Source organism: Piliocolobus tephrosceles, chromosome 12 (genome assembly GCF_002776525.5).
Source record: "Piliocolobus tephrosceles isolate RC106 chromosome 12, ASM277652v3, whole genome shotgun sequence".
NCBI lineage: Eukaryota > Metazoa > Chordata > Mammalia > Primates > Cercopithecidae > Piliocolobus > Piliocolobus tephrosceles.
The window spans coordinates 35,804,779-35,824,023 of NC_045445.1; the positions used below are offsets into that span (position 1 = coordinate 35,804,779).

The window sequence follows — 19,245 nt, forward strand, 5'->3', positions numbered from 1 at the left end:
CATGGGGAGGGGGGAGGGGGGAGGGATTGCACTGGGGAGTTATACCCGATATAAATGATGAATTGACGGGTGCTGACGAGTTGATGGGTGCAGCACACCAACATGGCACATGTATACATATGTAACAAACCTGCACGTTATGCACATGTACCCTAGAACTTAAAGTATAATAAAAAAAATAAAAATAAAAAAAATAAAAAAAGCACATTATCTTTTCAATGAAAAAAAAAAAAGTTACACTTCTAAATTTATCCTGATGTTTTAGATTTTTTAAATTCCATACGTCTGTGAGAATCCTCTCCTTTTTTTTTTTTCCGCTAGGGCTCTTTGTAAAATAAATATTGTTTCCAGATAGGCTACTTAATGCCAATATCATTAAAATGATGGAATAATATAATAACTACTTCCTACCTTCATGGTTACTGTGATGGTGCTATTTACATTTGCTTTATGCAACCAGCCTTGTTTTATCACACCACCCTTCTGAGAACATAAAGAAGATGAGTCCTGAAATAGAACAAAAATAATCAGTAAAACAACAGCCAGCCTGCCATGTAATTAGCCAAACATTTAGGGGCACAGAATGAGGCCCTGCCCATTTCCTAATTAAAACATAAAGGCCCCTCTTCCCCATGAGGATTTAAAATAGTTGATGGTAGAATGAAAGGCTCTGTGCTATGCACACAGTAGGCACTCAGTATTTACTGAATGGTATGGGCTCTCTTCTGGGAACTCTTCTGCATTATGTAAACAGTCGAACTGCACCTCGAAATGTCACAGACATCCGGGCCATCTGTCCCAAGAGGAATCTATCAGGCAGGACAGTCCAGATGAGTCACCACACCACATGCCCAACTCGAGAAAAGCAACTCCACAAGCATGTCCCACAGGTGGGGAAACATGTTTATGTACAAATCACAGCCCCTCTCACTTGTTTTTTTCCTACTTGCAAATACAGTAATTAAAAAAAAAATTGAAAAGCACCCAGTTTGAAAGCTGGCCACAGATCATTCCAAAACGATTCTTTCCTTCATATTTTTTCAAGAAATTCCCTTTGAAATCTTTTTCAGCAAAGTGACCGTGAGAAAACTAGCACAGTTACCCCACTGTTGCCCCCATTCTTACCTCATCTTTCTCACAGTCTTCATCTATCTCAAATACATGATTAGGAATCTTTTCTGGTCTCAAAGATTTACTGCAAATATAAGAGAACCGTCTTAGACACTAAACAGAACAGACCAAAAACAACAACAACAACAACAACAAAAACACAACAATAATGACAACAACAGTTAAAGCAAGATGAGCCGATTTCTTTCTTTCACAAACAAGAGAATGCCAAGACATCCTATTCTCCTTTCCGAATTCAGATTCTCCTCTTTGAGTAAACTTACTGCAAGTTTTTGTTTCTGTAAGGACTTCCACATATGTGGCCAGCAACGAAGACATAACTAAGCCCAGAAACTTAGGGAGGGCAGAAGTTGCTAAGGATCCTGTGACAGAGCTGTTAGTCATGGCAGAACTTCTCCTTCCCTGGGTCAAAAAGCAACACAGGCCGGGTGTGGTGGCTCACGCCTGTAATCCCAACACTTTGGGAGGCTGAGGCGGGTGGATCACCTGAGATCAGGAGTTCGAGACCAGCCCGGCCAACATGGTGAAACCCTGTCTCTACCAAAAATAATAAAAAAAACAATTAGCTGGGTGTGGTGGTGGGTGCCTGTAAGCCCAGCTACTCGGGAGGCTGAGGCAGGAAAATCGCTTGAACCCAGAAGGCGGAGGTTGCAGTGAGAGGAGTGGTTGCACCACTGCACTCCAGCCTGGGCGACAAAAGCGAAACTCCGTCTAAAAAAAAAAAAAAAAAAAAAGGCAACAGTGTAATTCTGGCTCTTGCATTTGTTTGTGGTATGACCTTGGACGGGTCATTTTAGGACTCTGTTTTCTTTTTCTTTTTTTTTTTCCCAAGGATCAGGCTGTCCATATAGGACTCAGTTTTCTCCTCTTTTGGAAAGTGCTCTGAAAACTACAAAAAGCTAAACAAACGTCTTATTCCTCTGCTATTTGTTCCAAAAACATTTCCCATATGACATCCTGTGAGGAATCAGTACTAGAGATAAGAAAATGGAGAGCTCAAACAGGTTAAGTGACTGAGTCATGGTCATCCAGCTAGTAAGTGGTAGAAATAAGATTTGAGCCCCAACAGTCTGGCTCCTGGGCCAGTGTGCTCATGCTATTCCTTCAATTCAATTGAAAGAGATGTAATTTTTCCAAGGGATGGCTAGGTTCACCAAACTGAAGTCATTATCATCAAGCTTTTTCACTGACACTACTGGAAAATGCTCACTACATTATCCACCATCAGCTAAATTTTAGTTTATGATCAATACAGGTCCACTAAAGCCAAAAAGTGAGCTTTCGTACATTTTGGAAAGAATTTCAAAGATGAAAGTTAAAACCTATTCAATTAACCAAAACACTGCATTTAACCAAACATGCAGGTTATTTGAAGACTTGCTTTATTACAAATTATAACTGAAAGGTTTCACAAGTGATTTTTGTTTGTTTGTTTGTTTTGAGATGGAGTCTCACTCTGTTGCCCAGGCTGGAGTGCAGTGGCACGATCTCCACTCACTGCAACCTCTGTCTCCCGGGTTCATACCATTCTCCTGCCTCACCCTCCCAACTAGCTGAGACTACAGGTGCCCGCCACCACGCCCAGCTAACTTTCTGTATTTTTAGTAGAGATGGGGCTTCACCATGTTAGCCAGGATGGTTTTGATCTTCTGACCTTGGGATTCGCCCGCCTCGGCCTCCCAAAGTGCTGGGATTACAGGCATGAGTCATGGCGCCCGGCCTCACAAGTGGTTTTAACAAGGTAAAAAAGCTTAATAATTCTAATGTTGCATGTTTCCCTGGAATGCTAAACTTACCATGGCAACATTCGAAAGTCCCCAGAGAAGTCCTCATACTTGTAGTTTACCACGTGCCAATCTGTGCTATAGGTTTTAATACACTGAAAGAAAACAGGAATCTTGAATTTGAAATACAGGAAAAGTACATATATGTCCACTTTTTAAAAGTCTGGTACTATGTCGACAGGCTTTTTAAAACCATTTGGTAATTACTGGTACTGGGATCTTCCTTTATGGATTAACTGTGCCTCTCTTACCCAGTTGCTGGCAATAAATCCCAATTCATATGCCCTTTGAATACTCTGACTCTCAGTGCAAAGAGTATTCAAATCCAAAAGGAGAACACTAAGGTCATATGTACCTTGTGGAAATGTTTAAGCTTTATCATCATATAGACTTGTTAACGTCATATACACTTGTTATTTAGGCCAGTTAATGTTAGCAATTTTATTTTATCTTTACATTAAAGGAAGACTACTTTAAATATTTTATATTTATTTATTTATAAACAGGTTACAAATATATAAAGACACATAAATACTGTATATATTTTAAATATATGAAGAATATTCTTCTGTGGCCTTTGAGCCTCTTACCTCTTTGACAAATAAACTCTGGGCCCTCTTTTCAGCATCTTCTGGTACAGTAGACTGCACCGTTCTGCGCTGACGACCTATTACCGAGATCTAGAACACAAAGAACATTCTTGTTGTAAGAACTGGCTTGAAAAATAGGGGCTGTTTTCTTTAAAGAAGTGCTTGTGAACTCACAGATATATCTTCCATTGGAAACATAAGCAGATCTCGGAGGGGGTCGCTGTAAATCTGGGTTTTTCTTTGGGCAATAACATTCTCATAGTCCAGGGGCTCAACCACTTTGGCCTTTTCCTTTATAAGAGACAAAAATAAAGTTATTATGATCAAACCCACAAGAGTTAAATTCTTTTCTATGTACTAAAGATACATTACTTCTCAAAAGAAGGGATTACTGATACTTTTAAGTACTTAATGGAGACACTTTCACAAGAGAAATATTCTTCATAGCTAGACACACACCCCAAACACATACACACACACATACAGACATTCCCTTGCTAAAGATAAAGAGTTCTGGCTGGGTATGGTGGCTCATGCCTGTAATCCCGGTACTTTGGGAGGCTGAGGAAGGTGGATGACTTGAGCCCAGGAATTAGAGATCAGCCTGGGCAATATGGGAAAACCCCATCTCAACAAAAAGTACAAAAATCAGCTGGGTGTGATAGCTCATGCCTATAGTTCCAGCCACTCAGGAGGCTGAGGCAGGAGGATCACTTGAGCCTGGGAGGTTGAGGTTGCAGTGATCTTTGATTGTGCCACTTATACCTGGACAACAGAGCAAGATCCTGTCTATCCAAAAAAAAAAAAAAAAAAGAACTGTGTTATTCTACTTAATCTGTGTGCCTTCTAAAACTTATTGAATTTTAAGTAAAACAAAAAGTGGCATACTTGGAAGTCTGCCTGTTGGTATTTACTGCATCTGCACTACTCTCTGGGCAACGTTGGGGGAGAAAGTATCAACATTCATATTCCTACTCTGTACCAGGGACACTGTCCCATGGGCGTACTAAGTTCCAGTATAGCTGGGGCAGGCATAGGTACTAGAGATGCTTGATCCCATGGGCAGGTTATGAAAGGGTGAAGTTCAAGGTGACAAAGTCAGTGGATCCCTGCTGGACTTCTAGGTGAGCTGGCCATTGACAGTAGGGCCCAGCCTGAAGCTAAAGTAACAAGAAGCAGGGTCAGTGATGCTAAGAAAGCCAGGATGTAACATAATAAGAGTAATGGTAACAGTTCACATTTACTGAGCCCTTTCTATATGCCAGGCACTGTGCTAAGTGCTTTCTGTACATTTTTTCATGTAACACTCATAGCAATATGAAACAGATTGAATCATTATCCCCATTTTACAGATGCAAAGACTCTGGACCTAACTGAGGTTAAGTAATTTGCCTGCCTTCAGAACTGGAATTCAAATCCAGGTCTGTGACTGCAAAGGCTCTGCTTTTGTTTTTCCCCTCAGAAATACACAAAGACGGCTCCTACTTCTGCACACCCATGACTGACCCTGCAGCTGTGTGTACACGTGCAACTGACTTCAATGTCTATCATCACTAATTTTCACTGTCACAGGTGTGCATGCCATAAGCCCCAACCCCCACAGCCATATGAGGTGATCCTGACTTCCACCACTGGCTATCACTACTTACATGCACCCACAGCTGTCATGCATGCATACCACCAGCCCTGACCCCTGCAACTGCGGGAGGGCTAGGGGGCGGAAAGAAGAAAGAAATATACCAAGATTCTCATGTGCATGGTACTGAACTGGGAATGGGATCCCACTATTTACTTTCCTATCATTTTTTTCCTTCATTGAACTTACCACAATCTGATATACCATCTATTTCACCTCTCTATTTGAGAGCAGGGATTCTCTTTTATTTGTTTACTTCTTTAATCCCAGCACTTAGAATACCTGGCACACGATAGGCATCCAGTCATCGATTGCTGATGAACTTTGAGATATTCAGATTCAACCAGAGCCATGTCTCACATGTCTCACATTCTAAACCAAGCTGGGCAGATAGTAGTAATTTTTAATGATGTTTCATATGAAATTATTTCCTTAAAATTTTATAATAAAAACTCCAAATATAATTTATATTAAGACTTAATATTATAATAGCATCGGGATTATTCTTGTATTTGTGTACATAGTATTTGAGGTAGTCTCTAGTATCACTTTATCCATAGAAAAGTTGAGAATAGTTTTTATACATGGTTCGCAACAGGTCACAGCTATACCCAATTTCCATATCTGAAGGGCATCTCAGAGTTTCCTGTAGAAGATTATTTAGAAAGATTAAAGTAAACTACTCTGACCAATGAGCTCAGTGTTCAACAAGTCTAGAAGATCCTAATCTTTATGCTTTATTTCAAGTCTTAAATTTGGATTTATAGACCCACGTCTACAAAGATCAAAGCAAGTTGATCATCCCTCTCACGTCTGCAAATACTACTGCAAAATGAGTTGAAATAAAAGCAAAAAATCCTATTTGAGGAATTCAGATTTTCTGACAGGAAAATCTGACCCCTTTCAGCCATACCTACCGTGTTTCCATGGACTCAAACAAAAGGAAACTGACTGTATCTTCTAGTTCTAACGCTCCCAGTCTGAGATCAATTTCTCAGAGAAGTTGAATGTATAAGTCCTATCTAAGAAAGCAAGCTTGAGGCACTAAAAATAATCTAAGTCTTGCTTTTGGTGCCAACTATTTTCCTAGTACAGATTGCAAAAACAGTCCTCAAATTTCAGTGTTTTAACCTGTTGAATCTGTCAACTTCTCTGTACAATAATTTCACAAGTACCTACTTCAGGTATATTTGAAAAAGAAAAAAAAAAAGAAAATCCTCCTTCAGCTTTCCTTTTGCTTTTCTTTCTTTCTTTTTGCCTTTATTTTATTTTATTTTATTTTGAGATGGAGTGTTGCTCTTGTTGCCCAGGCTGGAGTGCAATGGCGTGAGCTCGGCTCATTGCAACCTCCACCTCCTGCCTCAAGCCTCCCGAGTAGGTGGGATTACAGGTGCCCACCACCACACCCAGCTAATCTTTGTATTTTTAGTAAAGACAAGGTTTCACCATGTTGGCCAGGCTGGTCTCGAACTCCTGACCTCAGGTGATCCACCCGCCTTGACCTCCCAAAGTGTCGGGATTACAGGCGTGAGCCACCACGGCTGGCCCTCCTTCAGCTTTCTAATGTAGCTCCAAATTAATATGGAAAGAATATGTCGAAATGAATCACTTATTTTTTTTAATTTATGGGGTACAAAGTGGTGTTATGATTTTTAATACAATGTAGAATGATGAAATTAAGCTAGTTATATCTATCACCTCAAGTATTTAACATTTCTTGTGATGAGAACATAAGAAATTTATTCTTAGTGATAAGATGTACAGTACTCAATTATTAGGCATATTCAGCATGCTATATACTATTGATCTCAAAAAAAAACAAACTTATTCTTCCTGTTTAACTGAGACTTTGTATCCCGCCATTGACTACCATCTCCCCTTTGCCCCAGCCTCCGGTAACCACCATTCTACTCTCTGCTTGTATGAGTTTGATTGTTTTAGATTTCATATATAAATGAGATCATGTACTATTTGTCTTTCTTTGCGTGACATATGTCACTCAGGGTAATGTTCTCCACTTCCTGAATTACTCATTTATTTAAATGTATAGTATATACCTTCTAAAAATGAAACAGCTTACCACGTATTTTGAAGGTCATATATTTATGTTATAGAAAACAAAGTTTCACTTTTCACATTTAAAACTGATTAAACTAAGCATTCTGGGTCTTCACACCTACTTCCTTTGTCAGGGGTAGCTCAATTGTGGAAAAGTTAGGGTGGCTATTCTGGGTCCCACAAAGCTTCCCCTAATAGAAGATTCAGGTCTGTGAATCAGGATTCATCTTTCCAAGAAGAAAGATGAGAAGGGACTGAACCCTACATTTCCCTTCTAGTAGGATTCAGTTATAACTCTGAAGGCCTCCGAGATGAAGAAAATCTATGACCTATAGAATTACCATGATTTAATGGTGGCTCTGCCCAGCAGTCTCCATCATATCCCTTATCTAACTTTCCCATTCGTCTTTCTCATTCTATTACTAGACTTATACATAAAAGCTTCTATTACACTCAAAGAGGGTCTTTCTTTCAGGTTTGTAATTTATCCTTTCTGCCAGTGTGCACACTGACTGGCCCGTAAAGGTGCTTTTTCATAACTCCAAAAACCCGTTACAATAAATGGTACTTCATAAACATTCAAATAATAGCAATTTCCATACAGTTCCAGAGCAGTGCTAAGTATAAGGCGAAGGCATTTATGCAATCTGGAAAGAAGTGAGCATATGTTTCAGTCTTCTTCCCGAAAGCAGTGACAGGAAAACCGTCAACCTAAATTTGGAACCAGCTCAGTTTTCACCATGGGGAAAACAAAACAAAACAAAACAAAACGATTTGTTCTTGAAAGTTTTCATTCACTGACTCTTAAGCTTTCTTGAATAACTTGCTAGTAATATTACTATTTTTTGCTAATTCATTTCAATGTCACTTTGCAGTCTTAAGAAAACACTTTCATACGCATTCTGTTTGTTACCAAACGCTTGTCAAGTAGACAAGGAAAATACCATCATTTCAGCTTTATACCTCAAGAAACTGGCTCGGAGGTCTAAGTTCATCTGTCTACATTAGGAGCTGAACCAGGATTCAAACCCAGGTCTCCCAACTCCTGATCCTTGTTTTTATTAGTTTCCTGAACTTACTCACATGTAATCCTCGTATTTGCCATACCATGTATTATCATTGACTTCATATTTTTCTTCAAATCAAATATTTTCTTAATTGAAAACGTTTATTGAAAAAGAAAGCTTCATATCAACCCATAAAGGAGAATAAATTGCATTTTTCTATTTCTAGTAAAATAAAAATGCCAATTTTGGTGCCATGGTAAGGACCAAATCTCAACGAGCTTTCTATGTGCAAACTCTACAAATGGGAAGAAAGGCACAGCTCCATAAATTGAGATAACTTTATTTCTAATATAGGTAGAAAGGACAGATAGCAAAAAAGGAAACTCGTCAGAATAGATTCAGTTGCAGTCCACTTCCTGGTCCAAAGAGAGGAAACAATGGATCCTCACTGAGGGTCACTACATCACCACTTAGGCTTTATAATTTTGTGGTGGTTCCTGTACATTCACAGTACAGGATGACTGATCTTTCATCATCATAACTGTATGTGCGTAAATATAAAACCATGCTTGTAATACTAAAATAAATACATAAAAAGGTACGTGAATGTATATATTCAACCATCCAAACACTCATGGATCCAAAAGCATATCTGACTAGCAAGCATATTTATGTTATAATTAGAAATGTGTAAGACACAAGAATAATCACATAGTATTTCTCTGTAAGCAATGCAAAATGAGCCTGGGTTACTTCTGCTTAAATATCATACCAAAGGTCATTAATTTACCGGTAAATCTTTTACTTTAGAAACTAGTTCTCCTTAAGAATTCTAAGAATGTCTCTTCTGCAAGTCTGAAGTGAACACTGGCTTCGTAGAATCGCTCCTTTATCACACTGGGAGGGTTACCAGAAAGCAGGCAGAAAGCTTAGCAGTATGGCACAGTGCCAATTCAAAAACATCCCTGCGCCACCACGCCACCACTACCACCACCCCATCCTCCAAACTGAGTTTCAGCTTGTGCTGAACATGGCAACTACTGGTTTCAGAAAGAGCATGATTAGCCCAAAAGTTCTTTTTTGCAGTACTGCAGTCAGACTACAGCTTCAATGACATCTGAGCATTTTCTTATGAAAAATAACAACAGTCTTGGGTTAGAAGTAGCACACTCAAAAAGAGGTGAGTCTCTCCTTCCCATCATTTCTCCACTGCCTTCACTTAGGAATTTCTCTAGACCCCCTAGTCATTCGGCTCTCCTTTCCTCTCAGACATCTGTAAGCAGAGGCTAGAGTGCTTTCTCTAGAGAGCATCTTAAAATAACACTTTGCACTCAAAATGGCCACTGGGGGCATGCAATTTCCGGCAGCACAGAAAACAATGTGAGTTCAGCATAAAGATGCATTTATTGAGTTCCTACTGAGGTTCTGGCCCTGTGCTAGCCCCTGGTAATGCAGAGGTGAAAAAAACAAAACAAAACAAAAAACCACCTTGCCCTTGAGAAGTTCACAGTCTCGCGGGGAAGGCAGATAAACCCAAGATGTGAGAGCTGATCACAGTCTGTTGTAATTTCTGTGCATCTATCATGCCCTTTGATAGCCATATCTTCTTCCAAAAAAGGAACTGTACAAGTGTGTTTGCACACTAAAATGTGTGAGTCTATCTATTCCCCGTTAGATCAATCAGAAGAATTTCACCATATCTGTTTATGTGGTCTCAGATCATGTCATCTTGCCTTCTAGTTTTATTCATAAACCCTGTAAGATCGGAGACTAGGTAACTGTCAAGAGTGGTGTGTGAATATGAGACGCAAAAGTTGTGTTATGATTCACGGAAGTGAGAGATGCCACCACTGTAGATTAGAGACTTCTAGAGAGGAACCCTATACAGCATGGCAATAATGGAACCATAACTGTAAGAAAAAAATTTTTTTTTTTTTTTTTGAGACATGGTCTTACTCTGTCGCCCAGGATGGAGTGTAGTAGTTTGATCACAGCTCACTGCGGCCTCAACCTCCCTGGGCTCAGGCAATCCTCCCACCTCAGCCTCCGAGTAGCTGGGACTACAGGTGTGTGCCACCATATCAGGCTGATTTTTGTATTTTTTATAGAGACGGGGTTTCGCCATGTTGCCCAGGCTGGTCTCAAACTCCTGAGGTAAAGTGATCCATCCACCAAGCCTCCCAAAGTGCTGGAATTATAGGCGTGAGCTGGTGTGTCCAGCCTGTAAGAAATTTCTTCATAAGGTTCAAATAAAGAGTACTTGACTTTGTGATGACCATGACCCTGTTTGTTCTAAATCTGACCATCTTTCAGCAGCTCATCTCTTTGTCTCTTCCCCAATAGGAACTCCAATTACTGAAGGAGCTTTGCATAACTACAATCTAATGATGTGGGGGAGGGGCATCTTTTTAATTAGCGGAACCCAACTTGGCAAAATAGACATGAACATCTTTTCACAAAGATTATTTTCCGGGGAAAATCTTGGCATAAGAATCTAAATACAAACTGCATTCAGGACACTGACCTTTCTTAAAGCAAACAGCTAAGGGAAAAGTCATACTTTCCATGAGACCAGTGGGTCATGTTTATTACCAACCCACTCTTAGCTCACCTGATTCTTATGATAGCATAGCCCTCCTCACTCCCCAACAGGCCTTATTGTCTTTCCCATCTATTGTGGCATTTACTCATATATAACATTCCCTGGATATTTAACTGCTTTTTGGATGGTTTACTTAGTCTCCTAGGCAGGATCAAAAACACCGGGTTGGTCAGGAAACAGTGCCTTGTACTGTCTCTTACCACTTACATTAAGCATTGCTGTATACCCAGTTAAGCATTTTATACCTATGATCTCATCTGATTCGCCCCAAAATCCTGTGAGAGGTTATTTTATTATGCCCATTTTACAGATGAGGAAATTGAGGCTTAGGCATGCCCAGTGTTACACATTTGTGGAGCTGGGATTCAAATCTTTATCTGATGGACTCCTGAGCCAGTGCTCTTAACCATGATCCACATAAACATTTATGCGTTGAACTTAACAAAAGCAAATCATTTTTCTCAGCTCCTACCACATTTTATCTCCTTGAACGAACTTTGCATTTTAGAAATGTCTAAAACTGACTCAAACTACGCTATCATTCTTACCAAAGTGAGATCTCGCCTTCTCATCGCCCTGAAGGTGCTGAACATGACTGGCTTAGAGAGCTTGTAATGTAATTGGATAAGGAGTTTTGCATTTCTAAGCTGTTGCTTCCAATTTAGCATTTGTCATCAATGAGTGGGGATTAGCACCTTAGGTCTTTTACTTGGGGGAAAGGAGTTGGCAGATTCATTTTCAAGTGGTTAAGAATCAAATTACAAAAAAACAACAGTACGCTATTGTCCAGGGACCATGTCTAATTCACCTCAATATCCTCCACACAACGTAGCAGAGAGCCCTGAGAACCACAAAGCCAGAAGCTTTTGTGTAGGGATAACCAACTGAATAGTACAGTGACTGATCTTATACATATGCCTTCCAAGCTAAAATGGCAGCACACAAGGACAGAAGGACAAGTTGTTGCTGATGCTTTCAGAATTAAATTTTCAGTTCCCAGCTTTAATTTAGGAACAACTTAATATTCTAAGAATCAGCAAAATATGATTTCAAAGTCCTTTAAATGTAACATAGAAACATTAAGGAAAAATAAAACCCATTTTTTCCCTTAAGAGTTTTAGCATAGGGAAGAAATTGTTTTAATTGCTAAATCATTTCCCCTTTCCAACTATATTTAACTATTTACAAAAACTCAAGAGCTATTTTTAAAAACTTACAAATAATTTACTATAAAAAATTAAGAAACAAGACTATACACTATATGATTAGTTCACACTCGGTTAACAAACGTTTTTCATTATGACCAGTTCAAATATTATGCAAATAACCTTGATTATATACAAATGAATAAATATAATTTTCATGAACTTTCTACCCCAAAACTCAATGTAGCCGAAACTTTACTCGACAAACTGGTTGACAGGTAGGAAAATTGATTTGAATTCAATTTCTCCTGGCTTTTTGTGTTCACTCTGTGCTAATAAGCATTTAAACGACTCAAAAGTAAAACAAAAAGAGGTTTAAGAAACGAAAAGAAGGGCTTGAATAACTGAGAGACTAGAATGGCAAAGAGCCTTTTGAAAATTAATTTTTTTTCTATTCTTTAGTACACCATTATTGACAGAAAGAAAAAAATGTGCCTTGGAGATGCATAATGACTTTCTAACAAATCAAAGAATTTAACGAGTTCACAAAGACATGCACAAATTATTGCAAATAATTCATTCCTGTAAGAAGAAATGAGATTGCACTTATTCTATGCCTATCAACTATTTTATAACCTGCCTTGGATCTTAGTGCTCACCTTAAACTTGCAACAACAACAACAACAAAAAGACATCTCTTTTTCCTGAGTTATAAACAGAACTCTAACATACCTTGCATTCTTAAGCAGAAAAAAACTGAGGTGCACAGGCGTTCTATAGGTATGTAGATTTAGCCATCTAAATCACTCACATTCAATAAAACATAACCTCCTAGAGGTCCTGTTTGTATCATTTGAACACAGTAGCATAAACTTACTCCATTAGAGAAGCTCAGTAATCTATAAAGCAGCCACACATCATTTTCCACACTGGATCTGACAGTTGGTCTACCCATCTCATTAAATTGCTCTTGATAATCGAGTAAAGAAAACTGACAGACTCTAGTTTGAAAATCAACCTTGATAGGGGCAAAAATGCACCTTTCTACAAATATTTTAGTTTTCCACAATTCATCATATTGAATCTACCCATTAATTGAAATTATCTCTATCTTTCTTGAGTCCACCAATATTTTAAGTTTATACAACTGCATGAGATAATATATTCCAAAAGCTCTGTAAGACCAGGTGTAGTGTCTCACGCCTGTAATCCCAGCACTTTGGGAGACCGTGGTAGGCGGATCACCTGAGGTCAGGGATTAGAGACCAATCCGGCCAACATCGTGAAACCCTGTCTCTACTAAAAATATAAAAATTAGCCAAGTGTGGTGGTGGGCGCCTGTAATCCCAGCTGCTCGGGAGACTGAAGCAGGAGAACCGCTTAAACCCAGGAGGCGGAGGTTGCAGTGAGCCGAGACCAGGACATTGCACTCAAGCCGGTGCAACAAGAGCGAATCTCCATCTCAAAAAATAATAATAACAAACAAACAAATAAAAGCTATGTAAAGTAAATAAAGTGATAGCTCCTTTGACTTTTCTTAAGGTTACCTCTTTAAAATGTCAGGAGATGCTCCATCTTGTGGTATAACATTTCAAGATATGGTGAGGTGATTTACGTTTATCCTGTCTATCCCACTCGTGACTAAACAGGCACGCCTTCCTCAACTAGATTTTCTTGGTGAGGTGAGGCCGGTGTCTACAGATGGCTGCCAAAAAGCCCTTCCTGATCATGCCCTGAATTTTACTGTTCTATTGGCCCTAACACACCCTGGTCCTCAATTGCTCTCATGTAGCTTCAGTCAAGTTCAATTAAGCTTACAGCATACTCTCCTATTAGTAAGTTGTAATTATTTTCCCAATTCTTGTCTCTCTAGAAACTCATGTCTCACTTTCCTGTCCATGTTCCTTAACTTTATAGGGCCTCACTGTATGAAAGCTCCTACAGCTTAGCCTCTCTCTATCCTTAGAAAGCGTGTTAAGTCAGACTAGCATCCGTTAAACCATCCCATGGGTCTTCAGCTTTTTTTTTTTTTTTTTTTTTTACACATCCTCCTCTGAAACAAAAAAAGACTGCCCCTATCTATAATCTTTATATTCTTCTTTAAGCCAATTCCCATCCCTATGACAAACCCCCTATCACCAGAGATACCATTTGAAAGAAGTCTTAGGAGTTGACCTCTATGAAAGGTTTTTGACTGTCTTAAACAAATAACCTTGAGTTGATGAAAATGTTCTAAAATTGTGGTGATGATTTCACATATCTTTGAATATACTAAAAATGAAAATATACACTTCAGCTGGGTGCCGTGGCTCACACCTGTAATCCCAGCACTTTGGGAGGCTGATGTGGGCGGATCACCTGAGGTCAGGAGTTCCAGACCAGCCTGGCCATCATGGCGAAACCCCACTTCTACTAAAAATACAAAAAGTTAGCCAGATGTGGTGGCGGGCGCCTGTAATCCCAGCTACTCGGGAGGCTGAGGCAGGAGAATCGCTTGAACCTAGGAGGCGGAGGTTGCAATGAGCCAAGATGGCACCATTGCACTCCAGCCTGGGCGACAAAGCGAGACTCTCTCTCTCAAAAAAAACAATATATATATATATACACACTTCAAATGGGTGAGCTGTATAGAATGAGGATTATATCTCAAAGGCTGTCAAGAAAAGTAAAACAAAAAATTACTCAGCTTCACTCCCCCCCCCCCCTTTTTTTTTTTTTTTTTAAGTATATGGCTCACTGCAGCCTCGAACCTCCTGAGCTTAAGGCAACCTCCCACCTCAGTCTCCTGAGTAGCTGGGACCACAGTCATCCACCACTACACCTGGCTATATTTTTTTTTAATTTTTGTAGAGACGAGGTCTCCCTATGTTGCCCAGACTGGTCTCAAACTCCTGGCCTCAAGCAACCCTCCTGCCTCAGCCTCCCAAAGTGCTGGGATTACCAGCATGAGCCACTGCACCCAACCTCACTTCCTTATACATCCAAAAACAAAACAAAACAAAACAAAACAACAACAACAACAACAAAAACCAATCTCCAATATTTAGTAAGAGATGAGTTCTCAGTACAGAAATCATGTTGCTCTTCATCTGAATGGTTAGGTTTCAATGTTTGAGGTTCCTACACCGTAACCATATATTTCACAGACCAGCTTCCTACAGAAGTGAGGCTTGCTGCTCTGTCATTCCCTGAGGGCTCTTCTGGAATGCTTATAAACAGAAATAGAAAACATAGAACTTAGTTCTATAGATTCACTGAGCATTAATCATGTGTCAGGCAGTGGAGCTACAAAGCTGGGAAGGCAAAAGCAGGCAAGATGTGGGCCCTGCCCTTAACCAACTCATGGGCTAGAAGGAGAGAGAGATCCCTAAATCAAGAGCTACGATGCAACAGACTAAGGGCTAGGGTAGGGGATACAGAGAGCGCCATGCAGACATAGGGAAGGGAGTGATTCATGCCACTGGTGAAGGTAGTTCAGAGAGCAAATAGCTTTTGAGCTGAGACTTGAAGGATGAAATAAAAATCCCGTGGCAGGCAAGGAAGAGAGCATAAGTCTTAGCAAAGAAGAAGAAAGCCATGTGTTCATTGATTCTGGGGTGTACAGAACAGGGAGGAATGGCCAAGATGAGCTGGGAAGGGACGTTTATGGAGGACCACATATGCCAAGTCAATGAGTTTAGACTGTTTCCTAGTGTAGGTGATGGGGAGCCAGAAGAGGTTTTTTAAGCAAGGGAATGACACGAACAGATGTTTTACTCATATTTATCCACTGAAAACCAGAAGGTCAACATTAATGGAAATTAATCCATAAAATGACAGCGTAGGATAAAAATTGTCCTATTGTCTATATTTTCCAGGAGTAATACACTGAATTATGGAAAACTACTCATTAGAGTTGCATACAAAACTATTGAGGACAATAAAGTGAGGGTTCTGCTTATGTGAAAAGCCTTTCTTTAAGGGAGAGAAAATGTTTGCATCATCCTTGTGTGATAGAGATTAACCAGAATATTTCATTTGGAAAAGATCAGCCGCCAATCTGTACTTAATTTGTTCCCAACACCTTTTCTATGGCTAATTTGATCCAAAATGGTCCAACTTTTGATGAGAAATATGTTGGATCACAGTATTACTTTGTTTCAATACCTTCAGTGGCTCACCAGAGTCTGTGGAATAAAGCTCAAACTGTTCAGCAAGGCTTATTAGATCCCTTGTGATCTGGTCTCCATCTTCAGCCTCCAGCCCCATGCCCTCCAACCATGGTGGGCTGACATCATAATGGGTCATGTTATCTCATACTTGATGATCCTGACCTCTCTGCCTGGTTATGCCTACTCCCCCCACCTCAAGACCTCAAGAGGCTGCCTGATCTACCCAGTACTCCTTCCTATTCAGTGCACCTTCTGAAACCCAGAGCTATTCTATTTCCTGTGCTTCCTTCGCCATCTCAGCCCGTTTCAGAGGTGCCAAGGTGCAGTGCCTGATGTTTCCTTTTCTGTTTCTCTACCCCCTTGAATGAAAGTTCTATGATTGTCGTGTCATTGTCTTATTCACTGCTCTGTCCCCAGCTCTTCAAATGAGCAAACTATGAATCCATGGTCAATATTTTCCTAACCTTCAGAATTAAGATTTTCTGCCTCTTATAATCTTTCCTAAATGACCACAATCTCCAAAATACTGAAATGCAAACATTAGGGTAGCTGTCCAAAGGAGCTCTGCTACTGAACACTTTTAATAGTATGAATTATCATTCACTAATTTATCTTTTGGTAAATTCACAATGCCATATATGAAGTTTCCATAGAACAAAGCACCCCACGAAGAAATGTTAGGAGGTAGAAAATAGCATTGGTGGCCAGGCGTGGTGGCTCACACCTGTAATCCCAGCACTTTGGGAGGCCAAGGCAGGTGGATCACAAGGTCAGGAGTTCGAGACCTGCCTGGCGAGCATAGTGAAACCCCATCTCTACTAAAAATACAAAAAAAAAAAAATTAGCCGGGCATCGTGGCACATGCCTGTAATCCCAGCTACTTGGGAGGCTGAGGAGAGTTGCTTGAACCCAGGAGGCAGAGGTTGCAGTGATCTGAGATCATGCCACTAAACTCCAGTCTGGGCAACAGAGCGAGATTCCATCTCAAAAAAAAAAAAAGAAAAGAAAAAGAAAAATAGTATTGGTTGCGCACTTGAATTAAACCTAAGACGAAGTTGATGACTCAAGCAAAACTCCATTCGTGCTGGTAATAGCCTTCCCCTTGTCAAACTTCCTCCTAAACAACCTCTCTCTCTGTCTGTCCCACCCACCCTCCCGTCCTTGAAGCTCACGTTTAGTCTGTGTGCTAAGTGTGCCCACAGGAACATTTTCTTACCTCTTCCCATAAAAGTGCTCCAAAGGCCATGCAGTGTTGAACATACCCAAAAGCCTGGACTAGCTTTGGTTAGAAGAAGTAATAGCAAGAAGCACTCCCCTAAACCCTTCCTTAAGCATCCCCATTTTGTAATGCTAACCAGTATCCCCTGCAAATGCTACCATAAGACCTTAGACTAAGAGCAATCCTGCCTCCAGAGGCCTCTACCTATAGCATTTGTTATCAAGGTGTTTGACACAGACAAAACGATGTCTACACCTTCTGTACGTTCTCCAACTAAAATGCCATCCTCTCAATGTGACGGTGCGTTCCTGTCTTGCTTTCATTTTCAGTTCAACTGGGACCTCTCCCCCCACCACCCCTTGTCATTTTGAACCACATCTACCGCCACTCTCCAGCCCTGGATCAAATCCCCTTTTCATTTATTTCTCTGCTGCTTCTCCAAGGGGCTTCCAGGCTTTGCAGCTGCTGGAGAAAATCCCAACTGGGTGCTAGGGGTGGGGCGGCTTCATTCACATAGAGGCAAGCCCTGGGATCAACTGGGCTCTCAGGCCTGCCCCTCAAGGTTTTGACTTACTCCTTGCCAGCTCCTCATGCCTCAGCCTATAGAAGAATAGTACATTTGAGGTTCTATGAATGGAAAAACTCCTCTCTCTTACGACAGCAACGGTGTCCCAATTAATTTGCATAGTCCGATGTCAGGGCTGTGCCCTGAATCAGATGCCTCCACAATGATGCCAACAACATGCATATAACTCTGCATTCTGCTACATTTATTTGCAGTCAATACCTTTTGGGGTACTACTCTATCCACTTCCTAAAGTAGTTCCTAATCTGAGATTTAGTCAATTATTGGATGGGCTACACAGAATCTGTGAAACTACTAAAATTATATGGAAGGTGCTGTATGTACATCTTTTTGGAGAGAGGGTTCGAAGTTTCCCAGAATCTCAAAGGAGTGTGTGGCCCAAGAAAGGTTACAATCTACTGCCTTACTAGCTTCCTATAAACAGGTTGCCTTGTCATCATATAAGATATATTGGTTTTATATAATTATAAAAGCAATACATGTTTGTTGAAGAATTTTTAATCCAAAAATATAATGAGGAAAATATAAGTCACTTGGAAAACCACCATCCATAAATGACCACTGTTAACATTTTGATGTTCTCCATCTCTTCATTTTTTCTCCTTCCAAAATGGATTCATAATGCTGATTAAGTTGATTTCTAGCAGTTACAGTGTTTCCAGTAATATGAGAGAAATTTCTGACTACAAGGAACTTTGGACCAGAGTTCAAAAACCCCTTTGATTTCCAAGATGTATCCACCAACAAATATTTGTTGCTCCAAAAGTAAGAGAGGGAAATCCTTAACTAAGTTTTCACACAAGGTGTTTAAAAATTCTAAGGATTTCAATAAGCTATGTGAAGCCCCAGCCTAAGAAAGAACATCTTTTCACTTAAAATGACTGGATCTATCACAAGAAGAGAAAACCAAACACCGCATGTTCTCACTCATAGGTGGGAACTGAACAATGAGCTCACTTGGACTCGGGAAGGGGAACATCACACACTGGGGCCTATCATGGGGAGGGGGGAGGGGGGAGGGATTGCATTGGGGAGTTATACCTGATATAAATGATGAATTGATGGGTGCTGACGAGTTGATGGGTGCAGCACACCAACATGGCACATGTATACATATGTAACAAACCTGCACGTTATGCACATGTACCCTAGAACTTAAAGTATAATAAAAAAAAAATCAATAATTTTAGATACAAAAAAAAAAATGACTGGATCTATAACAGTTAGAAAAAAAAAGCAGATGTAATTATAGTCTTGGAGAGACACAATAAAACCAGTAGAAGTTGTTTTGTTTAAATGGTAGTTTTCCTTTACTACCAAAATGCAGACACTCATC

General features: G+C 40.0%; 1 protein-coding gene across 2 annotated transcripts in view; it reads right to left on the reverse strand.

The window, feature by feature from the left end:
• The window catches only part of DOCK11 (dedicator of cytokinesis 11), a 192,744-nt gene that overhangs the window by 142,425 nt on the left and 31,074 nt on the right, over positions 1 to 19,245 (reverse strand). For both annotated transcript variants that reach the window (XM_026451858.1, XM_026451857.1), the window contains exons 2-6: positions 3,680 to 3,796; positions 3,506 to 3,595; positions 2,928 to 3,010; positions 1,126 to 1,195; positions 412 to 507 (exon numbers count right to left, since the gene is read on the reverse strand). In XM_026451858.1, the coding sequence (XP_026307643.1) occupies positions 412 to 507; positions 1,126 to 1,195; positions 2,928 to 3,010; positions 3,506 to 3,595; positions 3,680 to 3,796 (456 nt within the window). The remainder of the gene's footprint in view (positions 1 to 411; positions 508 to 1,125; positions 1,196 to 2,927; positions 3,011 to 3,505; positions 3,596 to 3,679; positions 3,797 to 19,245) is intronic.